This window comes from Ammospiza nelsoni, chromosome 5, assembly GCF_027579445.1.
Source record: "Ammospiza nelsoni isolate bAmmNel1 chromosome 5, bAmmNel1.pri, whole genome shotgun sequence".
Taxonomy (NCBI): domain Eukaryota; kingdom Metazoa; phylum Chordata; class Aves; order Passeriformes; family Passerellidae; genus Ammospiza; species Ammospiza nelsoni.
The window spans coordinates 71585262-71605366 of record NC_080637.1 but is presented as its reverse complement, the minus strand read 5'-3'; the positions used below and the strand labels follow the sequence as shown (position 1 = coordinate 71605366).

At 39.8% G+C, this 20105-nt stretch overlaps 1 protein-coding gene across 4 annotated transcripts in view; it reads left to right on the top strand.

Annotated features, from left to right (window-relative positions):
* Window positions 1–13721, top strand: part of LMO3 (LIM domain only 3) — a 58868-nt gene extending 45147 nt beyond the window's left edge. For all 4 annotated transcript variants that reach the window (XM_059472337.1, XM_059472336.1, XM_059472338.1 and 1 more), the window contains 2 exons: window positions 985–1110; window positions 9713–13721. In XM_059472337.1, coding sequence (XP_059328320.1) covers window positions 985–1110; window positions 9713–9818 — 232 coding nt within the window. In that variant the 3' untranslated portion in view covers window positions 9819–13721. The remainder of the gene's footprint in view (window positions 1–984; window positions 1111–9712) is intronic.
* Window positions 13722–20105: the final 6384 nt, after the last annotated feature.

Genomic DNA, 20105 nt, shown 5'->3' with positions numbered 1-20105 from the left:
CCATCACAACTATTAAGTAGTTTAAATAAACTTAGTTTCAAAGATTGCTGCCACGTAGAGCTAACGTGTTTTTTCTTGTTCATTATAATCCTTCTGTGTCACAAAAGGATGTGTACGTATGTTGGTTGGGATGTTTTTTTTGGTGAGTTGCTTTTTTTTTTTGTGTGTGTGTGTAATACACCCACTTGAAAAGTATTGAAAAACCTTCAGCAAAGGGAATTTAAAAAGCAAATTATATAGATGTCTGACAAAACCAGCATTTCATATTGTTCTTACAGTATTTTATACTTCTACTCCTGATGTGACTATATATAGTTTACAGCCTCATTTACTTTAATGTGCTACCTGAATAACATAATCATAGCAATAACTACGGTATAGGGTTGTAAGGTGCATGAACCACTAATGCTTTCTGACGATTTAAATGACTTGTTCATAAAATGTTCTTTTAATAATAGTGGTAAAGCTTTTAGCACTAGATGTCAAAAATGCGAAGAATGTTGGCTTTTACAAGTGTTATTTCTTTTCTAGCTAGAGTGTGTTTTAGTAATAAGCAGTACCAAAAGCCAAGGTTATGTGGCTCTCTCCTGCACGGCAGGATCTAAGAAGAAGACTCTTCCCACTTATGCAAACAGCTTGACCTCTGCCTGCACAGTTATGTAACGTCCCTAATGTGTTTACTGTTTCTTTGTTTAGTTTAACAAGATGTTTCTTTTATCAAGAAAGGTCAGTATAACCTGCAGGAAAAAAAATATAGCATCACAATAGGTGCAATATTAGTCTGTCATAAAGCTCTCTTCGGCAAGGCTGTGTCTTTGTGCTGCAAATCGGGCAGAGTTGAAGCACCAAAGGCCAGCCTTTCCAAAAGGAGGTGTGCTGGGAAGTCAGCCAAAGACCAGGCTGTGGGGGGAAATAATAGCAAATAGTTAAAAAAATAAAAATAAAGAAAGTGAATCAAGAATCTCTTTCTTTCTGTATCTCCAGGTTATTTGGTGTTACAGGAAACTGTGCTGCCTGCAGTAAGCTCATACCTGCTTTTGAGATGGTGATGAGAGCAAAGGACAATGTTTATCACCTGGACTGTTTTGCATGCCAGCTTTGTAATCAGAGGTAAGAGAATTTCTTGGGTCTGCTCCATAAGCTGAGTGCTAGCACTGGTGTGGGCACACATCCACTTTCCAGCAATAGAACCCCAAGATGGAGAGTAAAACCTGGATGCTGTTCCTGGGACTGATACAGAACATCTTCCATGACCTTGGCCAGAAAACTTTTTGTGCCTCAAGTCCCACATCAATAAAAAAGAGTAATGTTACTTCCTCTCCTTCAAAAGGCTGTCTGTCAGGTTTAATTAATTAATATTTATAAAGGTCTTTGAGATCCTTTTCTGCAGAAGAGCATAACAGTACCATTTGTCATTATTGCATTCATTTCACTTTAATTCTTCATTTTTATCACATGTATTTCTTTTAAAGTACACATTGTTTCTTCCTGTTGCCAGAGCTGTAATCATTTAAATTTAAAAGATGTTGTTCCCACCATTTCCTCTGTAGCAGCATTGGCCCTCTTACAGTCCTATTTTTATTTCCATATCCAAACCGTAGGTTATAAAAATCCCAGGGATCCAAACCTGACACCCTGTTCTGAAGTATCACCCATATGGCACAGTTGGAGAGCGAATGTCAAAAATGGTAAAATTGTAACATCTGATTTTCTCAGAGGTGAATAGAGCCAAGTTTGTACCAGCCACACTGCGAGTGGAGCTGGAGATTTCACCAGGAGCTCCATTTCTGACTCCACCAGAGATTAAAGCAGGGACCTCTATGAGGTCTAGGAAGTGAGAGAGCCAATTATGTCCACCCCTTAACGTCCCTATTATTTTCAGTTAGTTTTCAGTTATTACATGATCCTATTTAGCGTTTTATAGCATTCATTTTTTTTTCCTTCAGTTGGGAACAAACGCAAGATATACATTTTTACGGAGGCAATGAAAAATTAGGAAGATAATAGTCTGACATGGCAAAGCTAGACACAGCTCTAAATAAGCTTTCCTAACTCACCTTGTCCTGCAGTGTATTATTTTTGAACACTGTAGTCATTTAAAAATCAAACATCCCTAAAGAACCATAAAATGTACAGCTGCTAATAAGTGTAGCACGCTACAATTACGCTCTTTAAAAAAAGCCAAATTGACCTTTTTCATCATGTTGCATGGGAAATTAAAATACCAGGCAAGTAATAACCACTGCTTAAACTATATAATAATGCAAAGTAATTATAGGTTCTAATGCTATTTAAAGTCCTATATCAATTTTGTCTTGCCACAGAACTGAGAAGCTAAGCAAGGCAGGCAGAGGCTCCCACAGTACCCGTTTAAGAGACACACACACAGAGTGTCCTGGGTTTTGTTTCCTAAACCCTTCACATCCTGTTTTTTTTCCAAACCACACTTCTGGTATCATTATTAAAGCCCCTAATATATTTCTGTTTTTCGCTTCATTTATTACATGCCATAATGGGGCTGCATATCTTTAGTGTTGGTTATGCACAATTAGCACTTAGTTATTGTCTTGTCACTTCAGCCCATACAAGACAAACTTCTTTAATGTAAGAAGTCAGCTAATCTTCATCAGTCAAGCAAAGCAGACAATGTTTGTTAGCCGGAGTGCAAAAGATTTTCATCATAGTTAGCACGCTTGGATCTGAGGAAGTGAACTTTCTTTTTATTCCCCACCACCCAAAAAAACAAAAAAAAAAAAAAAAACCAAAAAAAAACCCACAGCTGTTATGCATATTTTTAATATTCCTCTTTTTACCATTACAACTGCAAACTAATGTGCAATTTCACTTTGCAGCTAACACACATTGTGGTGTTCCCTGGGGCTGCTGATCCCCCTGGAAAAGTGCTGTTAGATGCTTCTGAAATGGAGCTTAACTGGGTTATTTAATAATTCTCAGCCTTTTTATTCCTGAGACTTCAATCTAATCTTTTATTTGATTTTTACTTTGCATGTATTTTGGGCAAAGGGTTGCTGAAATAGTCTTACAGGTGTCTTAGACTGAGAACAAAAGAACGGATTTACCTGAAATACAGTGTAGTTCGTCTAGTGAAAACAGGGAGTGGTTCCAGGTGTTTCAAAGAATTCCATAAATTCTCAGAAGTGACCCTAATCCTGATTCCATTGCAATAGCTCTCATGGAGCCTAATAAAGCAGACTGCTTGTAGGGTTCCTTTCTTCCTCACAATTTGGGACTAGTGGCCCTCTGAGGAAAAGATCCTATTTCATGGATGCTCCAGCATAGCTCTTCTGTGGTTCCTATGGCAAAGCATTCTCTCAACAATAGCTTCAAATCTTCTGTTTTTTGTCACTTGAATAACAATAAACCTCCACATTGTTAGACACCTGGCCCATCAGCATCTTGGGGATTTTCAGATCTGCTATGAAACCTTTTTATGGTCTCTTTTAAACAGAAAAAAATTTTGTCACTCACCGCTTCATTAATAGTTTCTGTTGTCCTTTAGGATCATTTTCTCTTTCTCCCCTCAAGCTAATCAAAACCACACAGCAGATTCTGTGTAAGGATGTGTTTACAAGACTTCAGTTTAACTTTTTAAAGTTTCTGCTGCCCCTTTGTACACAAAAAAATGTTATTGAGGGGTTGTAGGTTTCCTTTTTCCTTTTGCTCCAGCCACTAACTGCACCAATATGCAATTTATTTATTGAAGACAACATTTTTTTTTCACAAACAGATCAAATATATCCAAAAATCACCAATAGGTGTGTCAAGGCTCACCACCTATTGCAGAACTTGTTTAGCCTTATTCCCCAAATGCACATTTTCTTCCCCCATTAAATTTTAAAACCTTTGGGTCCTTCTCTACAGTAGTTTTCCAGAGTATGTAGTGCTCTCTGGTTCCACATTTCATTTTCATTTTCTCCATTCAGGCTCTTTCCTAACAGAATTCCTGCAATGTTCATGAGAATACAGAATTGTTTCTTCAGATTGCACTGCTTTGCCAACACTGAATTTTTTTCTAATGTTCTGGGCCCTTGCTCCCTTCCATCTCCTGCTTTTCAAGCTAGGTAATATTTATATTAGCACACATCATGCTGCTCCTTGGGGCAGCCCATCCTTTGCTCCTGCTATTGACTGACCCTCACTTTCCTACCCTTTAAAGAGTTGGTCCTGGCCCAGAGAGATGCCTGCCCTACTTTGCCCAGTGCTCTTTGTGATGATCCAGTGATTTTTCTGCTTTTATGGACAACTCCACTGTTTGCTTTATTATTTCTGAGTGTCTACAGCTCACCATCCAGTGCACGCCTCGCTGTGGATGGTAATTAGGCTGCCTTCACTTGAGGGGACTTTTGTTCAGGCCATGAACTCCAGCTCTGAACCAGCTCACAACATTGCCAGTGCCTTTATTGGCCTCCTGAATGTGACTTTTTCAGAGTGAGGAGAAAAAGGCATTGTCTCACACCCTGTGCTCCAGGAAGACAGACTGGACACAGCTCCTGAGCCACTAAGCCTCGTCCCCTGGTGTCAAACAGGCACTGTCTCCTATTTTCCCTTTCATAAACCTATTCAGCTCCAGGATCTAATTGCTCCAGCCAGACAGTTTCTGAGATATTTCCCCCACTTTTTTCTTGATACTGATGCTTAAAGCTGTGGCAATTTTGTGAATATTAAGCTCTGCTCCTAGCCTAAAGGTTTTGGCATCCTCTTATCTCTCATGTCTCTGTCCAGCTTACTCCTAATTTGAAGTTTTTCCATCGCCTAAGTACCTGCAGAGCTTAGTGACAGCTTAATGGTGTGAGAGTGCTCCCCTTTCTTCTCTGTAAACATATTTAGCTTCTCCTCAGAAGCCCTTCACCCCACGTTGACAGTAACCTCAATACACCTCATTTCTGCTGAAAATTTAAAGGTGGAAGGGTGGGGGAAGGAAACCACTGGAAAAACAAACTTGTAAACAGACACTGCCTTTCACACTTTGTCAGGCTGCGTGTGTGTGACTAACAAAACGGAGTGGAAAATCTTGCAAGTGGGCTCAGCTGTGCCTTTTTTGACACTTTCGACACTTTTGACTGCAGAGATGATGCCAGCCTGCCTCCGGCTTTCCCACTTCCCGAGTTTGTGTGTCCTTCCTCTCACTCTGCCGCCGTCTTTAGCACCTTGTTCCCTGCTCCTGTGATTTTTTTCTCTCTGCCGTTTGAAGTCAGCTCAGAGTAGGGCTTAAAACCCCCATCTGCTATGGCTGAGAGGTGTTTAAATCGCCTGCTCTACCCTTCTCTCTGCAATTGCCTTTGTTTTAATAGAAACTGGGCTAAAAATGGTTACACGCTCATCGAAATTGCTGTCCTGATGTAGCTGTAAACACTTACCTCCAATATAAAGTGTAAAATGCCCATACAATGCTGCCTTTGTTCTCTGTCAAGCAGGGAATACAATGCCAGGGACATCCTTATTTCAAACACCAATATTAGATTTTTGCATGAGTGGTCATTTTATAAATTCTGAAGGCCTGAGTACTGCTTATCTTCATTGTCTGTCTCAAAATTTAGAATACAAATTAACATATTGTCCATACCCGCCTTTTTATAAAACACTGCATGAAAAGCATACCCAGTTGAGGTTTGCCATTTGAAGTTGAGCTGGGATTCTGTGTCTGTGTATTCTGGTGAAAATGTACAAACTCAGGCGCAGCTCCCACTTTCCAGCCTTTGAAATGGACATTTTGACAGAACCCCAGGACTAATAAACCACAGGTGTGGACTGATGATCTGTGGTGTAAAAGAGTGGCTTTGTTCTCTCAGTGATGCACATAGGTGAACGTTAACGTGAGTTCTGCTGGAAGCTCAACATTTAAAAAGAGGGGAAAGGGGAAAAGAGAGCCCAAGTTACTGATTGCAAAAAGCAGAGGGGCAGGGTGTGGGTGTGGTAAATCTGAACTGTCTTAATCCTCAGGAAACCAAGTAAATGCTTCCAGATTTTATTTCTTTCCATGGCCACAAAGATCTGGCATTAACAGAGGAGGCACACATGAAGCATCTTCCTTCACAGCAATATTTCTCTTGCTTTCTTAAGTAGTCTTCAGTACCTTGACATGTGTCCTGTGCATCAGAAAAGATGACAGACAGCAGTGAGATCTCCTTAAATATCTGTTCTGAACAATGAAAGAGCTACTTCTCAAAATAGAAGTTTTATTCTTCTTGTGATTAGTCTAGGCACACCTTCCCTTCCAAACAAGGTGATAACAGAGGTCATTTTGTAATATAAATGGCCTTCCTTTTGCCAGAGTAAAATATGACAGGGGCTCTAGGATGTAGGTTAATCATAATGGTCATTCTACTAATGTCACAGTCGTGTCAAAAGTACTATTATCAATTTATGCTGCTCAGTCCAATCTGGCATGTTAATGCAGCCTATTGTATATTCTTTCCTCTTCATCTTGCATGCCTATTAAAAAAAATTGGGTGAGGGTTTTAGGGAAGGCTGAAGACTACCATCTGCCTGCTAGAAGAGTAATAATCTTGCCTAATTATATACTCCCAGCACAGTGGCATCTTAACATGCTCCTCCACTCCATTCAATGTGTGTGCCCAAATTGTGCCCTGATTTACATCCTGTGCCAATTCCATAAAAAAGCTCCAACCTTAGTGGGAGGCTAGGCTTCAATTTACCCTCCCATTTTAAAGCTGAGCCAGGTTTAAATCTTGCAGTGTGCAAGCCCAATATGAAGTGGTTACAGCTCTTTCACTTCAGGAGAGGCTAAATCTGGTTTTGAGAGTCAAATAAGTTTGAATATGTGAATGGCCAGAATTCCTCATACTTCATGTGCTTACTTGCCCTGTCCCATTGCACCTGGGAGCCAGCACGCCAGGATTATAGGTTTTTCACCTGGTGCTTACCTCTTTGTCACCTAATGCGTGCACAATTCACACATTTAACACCCAGGGACCTGCACAAGCCAAATATGCTTGTCACCGAGCTTGTGCAATATGAAAACAGCTGCAGAACGCGAACCCTTAGCATCACCAGCAACAAGTTTCCCCCGAGGCACAGGGGACCATCCAGAGGATGCTTTCCCATGCAGGCAGACCCCAACCCACAGGTTATCAGACAGACAGACACTGGCAGTCTGTCCCCAGGACAGCTGCACGCTTGGAGCACAAGTGGAACCATGTGTGTTTGATGCCACTCGTGCATAAAGCTGTCACACGCCAGCACACACACAGGTAAAGCACTTCTGGCTCCTCAGATCAACATTGCTAAATAAAAGGCATTGACACTTTGTATTGGGAAAGGCACCCTGACACTCCTGGGTATCCCCTGCAGTTTAACTCAAACTGTGTCGCTGCTCTGAGGGCTGGGGAACAAAAATCCTTCAGCCAGGGTTTGGATGCAAACGATGTTGCACAGAGCCACATGTGTTAAATATTGCCATGCAAGCGAACTGCACTTCAGCAGTGCATTGTTCATCTACTAAATGCCTTAAAAAATTACTTTGCTGAGTTGTCTTACCCTGGAACAAAAGGAATACACACAGCTGAACAGCATTCTCAGTTCAGTGTTTTCTGCTGGGTGCAGAGCTGGTTTCATCTCCCACTGATGCACTGGTGGATTTTCTTTGTTTTTTGTTGATTTTAATGTGACTTCTTTGGGAAAAACAAATGTTACATGTTGGCACTGGTTGCAACTCTTTTAGCTAATCTTGTAAGGTGCACAAAAGAATTTTTCTCAGCATTGCTGTCAATGGACAAAAATACAAAAGATGGAAACTAGAAAAAAACCACACAAATTATGTATGAATTGTGTATTTCAACATAGCTACTCAAAATAATTTTGTGTTGTTAGTAGCCTAGTATACCAGGATTGGGGTGGGAAGAATAATAGGGACCTCTACATTCTGTAAAAGAGTGTTAACCATAAATAACTTAAAGATTTCAGAATCCTCCCATAATCTCTATTTTCAATCATCATCAGCAGCAGGCAGTAATCCCACAGAAAAAAAAAAAAAAAAGTCCACAAATAAACAAACCAATTTTCCTTTAAGAGCAGAGCTAATTCTTTTCAATCCACTTTTTTATTACACTATTTTCCCTCTATCTATTTAGCTAGCATAAGGATAAATTTCCAAAGCTACCCAGTTGGAAAATAAATGGGTTCACTGTTTGTCTAGCATTCCAATCTTCACAAATGTAAATCAGTCCAACTGCTACTCATTTAAACCTCCAACTTCACAAAACATTAAAGGACTACTTTCCATACACAATTTAATCTGTAACAATTCACCAAGATTTTTGCTCGAACATCATTAGAAATTGACTATCTGATAAAGACAGACCACTATCAGGGGTCAGCCTGTGTCATTTATGGAGTTTTATTGGGTCAACTCGAGCAGGCACCACTATTTGAAGGTTAAATTGTTACAATTAAATACATATCCAGCTATTCCCAGAGCTGCTCTGCTGTTAAATCTACCGTAAACAACACAAGCATTTATATCTGACCCTAATTGTGTCCAAGATGTCACCATTTGGAAATTATATAAAAAAAGGACATTATAATCCCTTACACATTAAACAATACCTCGTGTACTGAGATCCATAATTAGCTGGTTTCATTTATTCACATCAGTGTTAGGGGGTTCATTTAGGTTACTTTCTTTCATTTTAATTGGAATAAGGCAAGCAGTGCCTCCCAATATATTTCATAGCTGGAGAGTTCACTACAAACAAAGCCATGTAACCCTGCCAAGGCAGTCACTAGGGAAACTTTTTCTCTGCACTGGCCCCATTCACTTCTCCCTAAGCATCTTCCAGAAGAGTGGCTTTGTCAAGGGGAAGAAGGACTGCAGGGTGTGTCAGGGAAGAGCCCTCTTAAATTCAAGCATATATTTTTTAGCTGGGAAATCCTAGTTTAATCGAAGTTTGAAGTCAGCCAGGCAGGAGCATTAACATTGTGTGATTGTCCTGCTCATCAGAGAGAGGCAAATGCAATCTCTCAGTGGTGTTTTGCAGCAATCAGATGGTTCTGATGCACGTAATACCATAACAAGGTAGGTGCACTGATACCATGAGAGAGTAGTTAGCTGAGTAACTAAATTTATAATCAAATCCTACAGAAAAAAAAGGAAAAAGGGTTTTTGTTTCCTGCATGCCTGTGTGTCTCTGGTTTACATATACTTTACAGCAAGTTGTGTGTCTGCTAAAGCAGTTCTCAGAATCACCAACTAAAATCAAATCTAGTGAAATAGCCAACTGTATATTTCACTAGATTATTATAACAAGAAGTTCTTACAAGGACACAAGACAAACACAAGATATCTCAGACAAGCTTTCCACTGCATGCTTTGCTGTATTTTGTCTTCCTTCTGGTTTACAGGACATCTACTTTTCACTCCACTCAGCAGCCTGGGATATTTATTGTGTTTTTAGCTGTGTGCCAGTGACCTGATCCAGGACTCCCACAGCCCGCACTGGGCTTTGAATGAGGTCTTTGGCTGGGCAAGCAAAAGTGCCTGAATGCACCAGATTTTGCTGAAAGCACACAATTAATTGTGGCACCAGGACAATTCCTCTGCTGGCCTTTCCCACATGCACATCTGGGCGCTGTCCAGCCAGCACTTGCTCTACAACCCTCAACCTGTAAGACCATATCCCACCATTCACCCTCAAACTCTCTTTTTCTCTTCTCTTTATTATTTCAATTTCAGATTTTGTGTTGGAGACAAGTTTTTCCTGAAGAACAACATGATTCTGTGCCAGACAGACTATGAGGAGGGTTTAATGAAAGAAGGTTATGCACCCCAGGTCCGCTGATCGGATGCCACATCTTTGAGAATAAAAAGCACTACTTTCTTTTATCTTTTTTGCTCAACATGTATATAAGAAATGACACAGGAACCTACTGAATAGCATAGATTTAGGGAGACAGAATGGTTGCGTGAAATAAAAGGCGGACTGCATCTGTATGTAGTGAAAATTGCTCCAGTTCAGAGTTGAATGTTAATTTAAAAAGGTACTGTATATACAGCTGGATTCTTTCTGCTTGCTCTTGGGATTTTCAGTTTGTTTGGGTTTTTTTTTTTTTTGTTTCTTTTTGTGTCATTTGGCATGAGATGTTTATTTTGGACTATTGTACATAATGTATTGTAATATTTGAAGCACAAATGTAATACAGTTTTATTGTGTTACCATTTGTGTTCCTGTTTGCTTCTTTGTATTGTTGCATTTAGTACAATCAGTGTCTAAACTTACTGTATATTTATGCTTTCTGTATCTACCAGCTATTTTAAATGAGCTGTATCTTTCTAGTAAAAAGCATTAAAGAGCAAATCCCAACCATTATGCTACATTTAGAGCTTAAGAATACTGTTTACATTAAAACTATTTAGAAAACTAATAACTAGCAGCACCTGCTGCTAATGATGCTATGGTTAAGGGTCTATCAGCACTTCTCTTATAAGCCTCTATTTTTCAGGGGTTAAGCATCTGCTGTTTAATTGCATGGATTTTCCTCAAAGAGCACTTTTATTTTACTACAAAATTTTGAAAAGCAAATCTGACTGGTTTGAGCTATATTATAAAAGGTGCAAAAGTTAATGATTTTGGGTGCTGCTTTTGTGCCCCTTAGGCATTCCAAATGCCTGAATTTGATTTCTAATTTAGCTGGAAAAAATTAAGCCCTAATGCAAACCGGTGCCTCTGGGTTTCTTATTTTATATATATATATACATATATATGTATAAATATATATGTTATTTTTCTGAAATCATTAATTTGGGGGGGAGGAAAGGGAGAAGATTTTACTTGATATGCATTTTAAAGAAGTCTTAAAATTTGAGGGGTCTCTTTCTCCCTCATCTCCCTCTCTCTCTTTCCCTTTTTCTTTTATTTTTAATTTTTGAATTTTTTATTTTTTTTTTAATCAGGGCTTAACCCTAATATGTTTTCTGGGGCTACGTCCTCAACAAACCCTGGAAAAAAAAAGAAAAAAAGTGAAAGTAGAAGGCACTGTAAACACCCCCTCTGAGGGTCTATTTACATTAAGGAAACGACCCTGAGCTGACACTGGGAGAGTGACTGGTTGCTAATTACCCACCTCCGTGAATGCTGAAGGCAATTTAAATGCTGATGTGGATGGGACAAAACTTTGCAATAGCGAGCAAGAGCTACCACACTCGACTGCACAGGTACCTTGCTGCCCATGCCAACATCCTACAGGTTTGTCCCATCAATACTGGCAATTAAAATCCTTTTGACAGAGGTGGGATCGCTGCTGACAGCTCCTGTTGGCAATCAGTTCTTTTTCTGGGAGAGGTGGACCTCTGTTTTTGAAGCCATGAAGCTATTGCATCAGCAGGACGTCCCTAAGTGCTCACGCCCCTGACAGAGCTTACAGGTGTTTGGCAAAGGAAAGCAGGATGAATGTTTAAAAAGTTGTTCAATGCATATTTATGTCTTGTCTGTTTGCCACTGTAATCTAGCTCACTGGGAAAACAACCTGTATTAAAAACAAACAAACAAACAAAACAGTATTAAGAAGGGGGGAAAAAAAGCCAACAAGAAACCCACTATATACCCTGTGTTTTTATGAAGCTAAGCTCTTGTTTTTATTTTGAGTATGAACCCATGACTCTGCTCAAGTTGACTGCTGTCCTTCCCTGCTCTTCCTGTCCTGTTGCAGTTTCAGCATGTTTTTGCTGGGGATGGTCAAAGAAGCCTTGTAATGCAGTGGGGAAATTCCTTAAGTGTATGGTAAGAGCACGCTGCACAGTGGCTTGACTTAGAAATAGATATTTAGTTTTAATGACTGTTGTTACAGCGTATTTTTGTTTTTTTTTTTTTTTCCTGGCTGTGAACTCTATTGAAAATAAGCATGGCTCACAAAACTTGACTCTGACTCATACAGGACCAGAAAGAAACGCAACAGCTCCTCGGGCTGTTCTTGTTAATTAGAAGAAATAGCTCCACATAGTTTTTCAAATTAAATTTAGCCCTCTTTTGTGGACTATCTTCCTTCCTAACCTTGAGCACAAGTGTCTCTTGCACTCCCTTCCCCAGTCCCTTAATGTCTTTGGGATAACGAAGCAGCTGGTGTCAGAGGCACCATTAGGCTCTCACAGACCCACTTCAGAGCAATAAACAAGCTGTCCTCTCCATGAAGGTCAGGATGGACAGAAAGGGAAGGATCATATTCTCTTCTTTTGAAAATTTCAATGCTCTCCTCCAGCCCCTCTGGAGTCTTTCCATTAGAAATGGGGAAGATCTCTCTTCTGCTTTCCAGCACTAGGCTGCTGAGCACATAGAAATCAGAAATAAGAAAGAAAGGTCCTTGACTCTGACTCCCTGTGAGCTTGGGCAAGTCACTCCACTTCTCTGTGCCTCAGTTGTCCCTATATGTCTCATAGGGCTGATGGATACAGTGCTTTTGTAAAGCATTTTTGGCTCTTCAGAAAACCAAGAGCCACGTGAATATTACAATGTTGGGATGTTGGGACACCCTGGGAGGAGCAGAGCATTCCCAGGAGGCAACCACAGATCTGAGGCAGGAAAGCACCAACACCAGCTCAGCCTAAAGAAGGCTTGGCTTGGCTGGGGATGATGGCAACTAAACACTAACAGTGCTGTAAATGCTCAAGGAATCTCTCATTCCCACAAAGTGCCACTGCTCAGCTCTTTATGGAGCAAATGAAGAGAGGGAAATGGGAAAAGAGTGGCTCATTACTGCATGCTCCATTGCTCATATGTGCATTTTGTGACCTAGGCTCAAAGTGTGGAAGAGGAAGGTGGTCCTGCTAGGGAGGAAAAAAAAAAATAGTCTCACCATTCTGTCAATAATTCATGCAAAGATAAAGAAATATGGATATGTTTGCAGTGCACAATGGTATGGAATTGCTTTGAGCACTTTATGCTCATCTATCTCATTCACATACCTATCTAAAATTTGTATGTAAAGGAAACAGAATAAATTTAGATTTGATGTAGGTCAAAGATCAATCACACATTTTCCTGTATTTCAAACTTCCTTCTTGCCTGGCTGTTAAAATAATGGCTGAGAGTTGAACTATTTAATGGAAACATTTACAACTCCAATAAAGTATATCATGAAAAGTTAATAGTGGAGAGAGATTATCTGCCAGGCCACTTTAGTGATCATTTTGACAAAGGTCTAGACCATTCCTTTGGGTTGCTTTTTGTTATCTGCCTTGGTTCCCCTTCTCCATCACTGTGTGTGTCAGCAAGCTGTCTGCATCCAGCAAACCACCTTACAGTGACCCTGCCTCAGTGTATTTGCCAGGCAGGAATGCTTCCACTTGTGCCTCCCATCTTCATCTGCACGCATCGTGAAGTTTAGCCAGACAGAAATAATAATAGCACCAATATTTTTATTTTTTTTTTAATCTACTGTGGATGGCTGGTTTCGAGCCATGTGGAAAAGTAAAAATTATCAAACCTTGATTTTCAACTGTAAAAAGCTCCTCTGACAACTGTAACCTGCTGTGTCTGTTATCTGCCACAACTGGTGATGGATCAAGGCAGCCTGGATTTGGCAGAAACTGTGACCAGGGCTAAAAGTTGATCTATTTCATGATTGTGGTTTTCTATCTTCTGGGTTGTTTGGTGTTTGTTTTTTTAAGCACGATTTCATGTTTTCCTATCCTCCCAAAATGTTCAAATTTTTTGCTCACATAATGTAAATAAAGGAAAATCATCCAGCAATCCCTCAAATGTTCCTAATTGCCTACACAAAAAATGACTTGGGGAAGATAAATTGAAAAGTGGTCAGTAAGAAGGGAGACTGGGAAAAAGAAACAAACAGGGACTGTGGCAAGGTTTCGACTGTACAGATTTTAAAGTACTTTAAAGGCTTTTTTCAACGTAATATGCAGCAGCTTCTTATAATTTTCTCAGCAGTAGGTAGTTTACAGTCATCTGTACCTAGAACAAATCTTGTCAAAAATGAAGGTCTGTAGTGATTGCTGGGTATAATTTTATACATTTAGCTGATTTTTCTGAAAGCTTCCACTGTGCTGCTGTTGTCAGACTAAATTATCAATTTAGCCATTTGTTGTTCAATGAATAAAAAACTCCTATGGCATTGGAGATGTTGTGGTTTCAATAAAGCAAAAGCTTTAACAAGTCAAACTATACAAAGCAAAGTGTGTACTGTATATAAGAACAGTGTTTTTATTCCTTTAAATACCACTTTAGATCAAAAAAAGCCAATCACATATTCACTTAACACATTCCTCCTACTTCAGGCCAATGATGCAGTCCAAACCTGTTTACTGCTCAGTACCTTGCAAAAGGAAACCAAAATACAATATGTGCAAGGTAATAGGCCATTAGCACAAACATGCTCCCAGTAAAAACCCTTTGTGTAGGCACCTTTCTAAAAGCTGCCAATTGTGGCTGATAGAAGTATTATAAAGGAAGTGATTTTAATACTATTTAAGGCATTAAAAGCTGAAGAGTATCTGTTTAAAGCATTAAAGTAAGAGCTGCATGTATCTAATACCTTTTAAAATGCCCTTCTGCTGATTTATATTCATCCTGAACCTGCTAATAATGAGTATACATAAGCAAATACCATCTTCCACCTATTCAGCATGTCATTGATATGAAAGCCCCAGAAAATATCTCACGTAATCAGTGTGTTCAGAGAGTTATCTAGCACAAATTACTCATTAACTCAATAGCACATAATAAAAAAGAACATCAATTAATTAATGAGTCACCCTCAGATCACTTTGATTACAACACAGCTCTGTTGAAACAGCGGTTATAAATGGAGCTGCCTCTCTTTATTCATTGTTTGCAATTGGCCCATTATTTTGCAGAGACCAGTGTCATATTTAACACATGCCTGCAGGTAATTGTGTGATTAGTTTCATAAATGAAGATGCAGAGGGAGAGCACGGAGCGTCTTGCTCGGCAGCAGAGTCGGAAGGTGCGGGAATGCGGAGCTCTGCAGCATTCATGGGGGCAGCCCTTTCTCTCCCTTCCCCTCAAAACCTTCACTGCACGGCCCTGGTGACAGGACAACACCCAGAGCTAGTCCTGCAGACCTCTAATCCAACAAAAAAATCTCAAAACCCTGGGAAAACACCCATGATTTGGGCCTCCCTCCTCCATGGATGTCGGTCTCTTCTCCCAAGCGGCAAACAGGACAAGAGGAAATGGCCTTGAGTTGGGACAAAGGAGGTTTGGATTGGAAACATTCTTTTACCAAGAAATGGGTTGTCAAGCACTGGAAGAAGCTGTGCACCATCCCTGGAGGTGTTTGTGGATGTGGTGTCCAGGATGTGGTTCAGTGGTGGGCTGGGCAGTGCTGAGTTAATGGTTTGACTCAATGACCTCAGAGGTCCTTTCCAACCCTAATGATTATTGTGAAGAGGCCACACTGCCAGCATTTCACAGCAAAGAGCGCAGAAACAGAGAGATTAGGTGGGCTGCTCAGGTCAGTCAGCAAGTCTGCCTCCCTCAAACCCCATTGTTAACATGGCTTGTATCCACCCCACCCCAGGATTGCAAAGACGGGCTCCAGGGCAAAGCTTGGAGCAGCAAATCCAAACTCCTCTGTGATGCTCAGAGTTACCAAGGAGAGGCTGAACATCCAGATTTCCATTGTGCTGAATTCAGTTTGGTGAATATGAGCTGGAGGCCTGGTTGTTCAGCTATTTTTTACATTTTTTTAAGGAAAGATGAATGAAAGAACACAGGGTTACCAAGGAGAGGCTGAACACCCAGAGTTCCATTGTGCTGAACAGACTTTGGTGTATATGAGCTGGAAGTTTGGTGAATATGAGCTGGAGGCCTGGTTATTCAGCTAATTTTTTTTAACATTTTTTAAAGGAAAGATGAATGAAAGAACACAAAGTCACCACCTAAAGTTCCTAAACTATCTTGGTTAAATGCCATTCCAATAAGCGTACAGTGTAATTATAACAGTTCCCTTAGGTAAGTAAGAAACATCTGTTAGTAACACATAGCAGGTGTTAGCAATTACACATACTGATTTTTTTTAAAGTGTTTTTAATTAAAAAGAATTCTGTTTTCTGAAAAGGAAAGCGTAGTAAGTCCAAACAAGCTTTTGTTTGTGTGGCTCTAGATCATATAATATGCAAAACGATAAAGGTAAAATCAACTTAAATTAGCAAAGGTTTGCACGTTTGCCTCCAGTTTATTGCAATCAAAACCAAATTGGGACTCACAGCATTATTTTAAAGCACATAGCATTAGTATTCTAAGCAAGGTCTCATCTAATGCATGAAATCCATACAGTTCATGTAAACCCTAAACACAGCTAAGTAGAACATTTGAACCTGGGAAGATTGCTATAGTTAAGCAAAATATGATAGGTACTGTAAGAGAGGGGAAAATTGCTAGGAAATTCTGTATAATAGTTTCTTCAGAATGCCTTTGTCCCACTACAGGGAAACAATGTCTAGATTATGTTAAAGCAAAATCAAACCAGGTTGTCAAATTACTTTGAAAAAACTAGCCAAGAACAATTTACATTTAGCAAAGTGATAGGCTGTGCCACTGAGAAATAACAAGCAGGAGCCACACGAGAAGGCCAACCAGTTAGAGGTGGTTTTAATACAAATTAGAAGATAACTACATGACAAATTTGTTTCCCTGCCCCAACACTATCTTTCCATAGATGCCAAAATGAGGATATCAGGAGGTAAATCTTGCCATAAACTTTGGCTTCCTTTTTGTATGAAATACATAAACAAAGGAGTTGGCAGGGAAAAGAGAAAGAAGCAGCACCATTAGTACAACCTGTGGATTTGTCTTTGTACCCAGCTGGGATCCAGGTTGTGCGTGTTTGTCATACACAAAACTGTGGTTCCTTTCACAAAAATCTCAAAACTTCAGTGTGGAAAAGTAGTCTTTCTACCTATGGTCTACAGCAATATGAAATTAGACTATTTTTCCTTATGTTCTTCCTAAGAGCAGAGGGTTTATGAGGAGACACATATACAAAATAATGGGCATAAAAAGCCCAATCAGTAAATTGTTAGGCCAAAGACAAAAGAAGTTGATATGTATTTTTTTCATCTGAATACACAGATCTGAAAATTAAGACCAGATTTTTAACATTTTTATGCTTCCAGAAAACTTAGGTTTTTTCCAATGTTATCCATAAGTATTTCTAAGCATCTTTATTCCTTATTCAAAATAAATAACTTTTGTTTAGGCCTTTTTTTTTAATGTCAAGAACATAAAACTACTGTCAGTGACATCCAGTCAATACACTGTCAGTACTAGTACCAAAATTCTGGATTAACAGAATAAGAAAAAAACAATATATTATCTCCCAACTCTTGGAGTTACAGCATAGGAACTTTTAGGCACATAATACACAGCTTTATTAGCTATTCACAACTGCAATATAAAATCCAGGTATCCAGATCAGATGTCCCACTGCTAACCAAACACAGGAGCTGTGAACAATAAAAAAGTACCAATAGCTATAAAAGCATTTTGATTGTTTTGTTTGTTCAAGCTGAAGCAGAGCATTTCAGTACTCCTCGTACACACTGCCTTTCTGGAGTGCAGTAGCCTTGTGACAATGAGTACATGCTAATTAAAAATAAATAAAAAGCTGATAAATGCCAAATAAATGCCTTCAATTTAGAATGACAGGCTCACATCTGTTCCTACATCTCTCAATCACCATCTAAGTGATAAAATATCACCACTAAGACAGCAGCAGAAAGGAAAATTTCTGCTTTGGCCTCCCATGCCAGTTTATTTTGGTGACATTACAACAGGCTATTCTTCTCCCTTCTCCTCAAAGTCCTCTTAAAACTTTTGCCATGTCTTGTATGGCCAGCTGAAAAATCTGAAAGATCCTGATCCTGGAGCCTTGAAAGTCATCAGGAAGCAACTCTGAGGCCATAATGCACAGGACCATCATGCTGCTGGCATTTACTGAGAAAGGGAAGCAACACAGGAGTGCCATAAAATTCCAGGGTTGCAGTCACCCTTGCCTCATCCTGTGGCATCGTAATAGGGAGTTTATGGAGAGGTTGGATTTTTAAGGGCAGGCTGGGTATCAATTTGGTCCAAAGTTTTTATTGTGCTAATGAAGTGTAACAGCTCTAATCTATTTTTAGGTGGTGGCATTTCGAGTCTTTCAGCTCCTCAGTTCAAGATCCATAATGTGGAGATAATGCACCGCTTTTCTACCTGGCAGGATGTGTGAGGGTGGTAATTGTGGGAGTTTTCAACAGCACCAGCTGAGCATATGAAATAGCAAAGCAGGAGAACAGCAAAATATACAAATTGTAGCTTACGAATTGCCTAAAAATCTCTAATTGATGGCAAAGTGCTGGGGAAAAGATTGCTTTGCCTTTACTTTTTCTTATCACCGCTCCAAACTACATTTTAATAGCCCCTGACAGAGACAGACACTTGGCCAGACAAGAACTTTGGTCTGATCCAGAATATTCTCCCCTGAGTTTCTATAAGGACTAATACAGTGAGAAAGAATGAGGCAAGGAAAACAATTACAATCTCTACAATTTCACATTCAGGACTATTCTTCAGCAAAGCATATGCCAATTATGGCTGCCTACTTCTCAAGCCATTATTAATTGGTTGATTACACAAAACAGAACTGGATGAGATGTGACCTGAAAGAGAGCAAATATTTCAGGCTAAATCCGCAAGGATGAAAAAGTTGCAGCTGTAATTTAAAAAGATGATACTTTTAGGCCTGTAGGGCTGTGTTTTCTTATAGACCCTAGCAAAAAGAAAACCAAACCAAATCCAGCCACATCTTTAGGGTGTCTTTTGTGTCCAACCTACTATGGCCAAAGACCACTGGGATCAAACATGTTTTGGTTCTGTTGGAGAAAATGAGTAACCAATGCAGCAAATCTTTCTCCTGTGCTCTTTCACCTGGATAATTTAGTTTTTTAGTAGAAAACTATTACCCACAGCATCACCCAGAAAAGCAACTTCTTCTACCTCCCTGAAAAAAATAAAACCAGTTTAAATTCAATTTTTCCTACCTCATTCTCACCCAAGCCCAAACCTGGCAAATCAGGACTCTGACATTGGCTCTCTCCTTGTTATTGTTCACAATTAATTAACTAAGATAGACCAAAAATCTTTCCATTACAAAGACTTGATTTGGACACATCTCTGATCATATACAAGGCCCATGAAAATCAGATTAATTCTCACTAAAATCAAAAGAGGTGCTGTTGGTGGCAGAAGCAGACAGAAGATTTTATCTCTGGGAAGAGTAATGGATAGCAGGAGGCAGCCCTCTGCCATTTTACATCAATTTTTTGCCACAGCCCTGGCTAATATCCTTAGCTAGTCAAAGCATTTAGTTTCTCACAGAAGGTCTCTGAATAACATGCAAGATGTGGCATACTGACTTTCCCTCAACACCCCAGCCAAAATTTGAATGTAGAATTTGAGAGCTGAAAACTGACTCTGATAAGCTATCATGCTCCCTGATCTCTCTTGAAGACACTGAAAAATGATCTTTCTGGAGGTTTCTCTTCTGCATTCACATATCTTGCTCTCCAATAAGACTTTAGCCCATTAGGTATCGCTAATCCCTACACACCTGTGATTAGCAAAATTATCTATTTCTACAAGCAGCAGAGGAACCCAGCAAAAACTCCCATTCAAAAATGAAGCACAATCAACATAAAAATGAGAAATTTGACTTTTACTAGTCCTAGAGCATCTTACCCTTTGAACAGCAAGCCAGTTAAAATAAGGATTTTGAAAACTAAACTATGGCAGATTGTTGTAGCAGATTCTTTCTGTCTGTAGGAAATTCCTCTGCCTTTATCCATCAGTCTTCTCCCACCAGAAGACCATGGACAGAATTTTGGCATCATTGGAGGTGCTGAAGGGATGGGGCTCCCAGGTGCACATACCTGGACACTGTTGTGATTTTTGGCCTCTGTGACCATGTGAGACAGAAATGAGGGGCAGGCTTCTGGGGAAAAGGATAAAATCCAATGCGACAGCCAACCTTGCTCCTCTGTCAGAGCCCACTAAGACATTTCATGGCTTCTCAGAGGCTTTGCTGAGCCTTTCAGCCCAGGTAGGAGCAGCCACCTC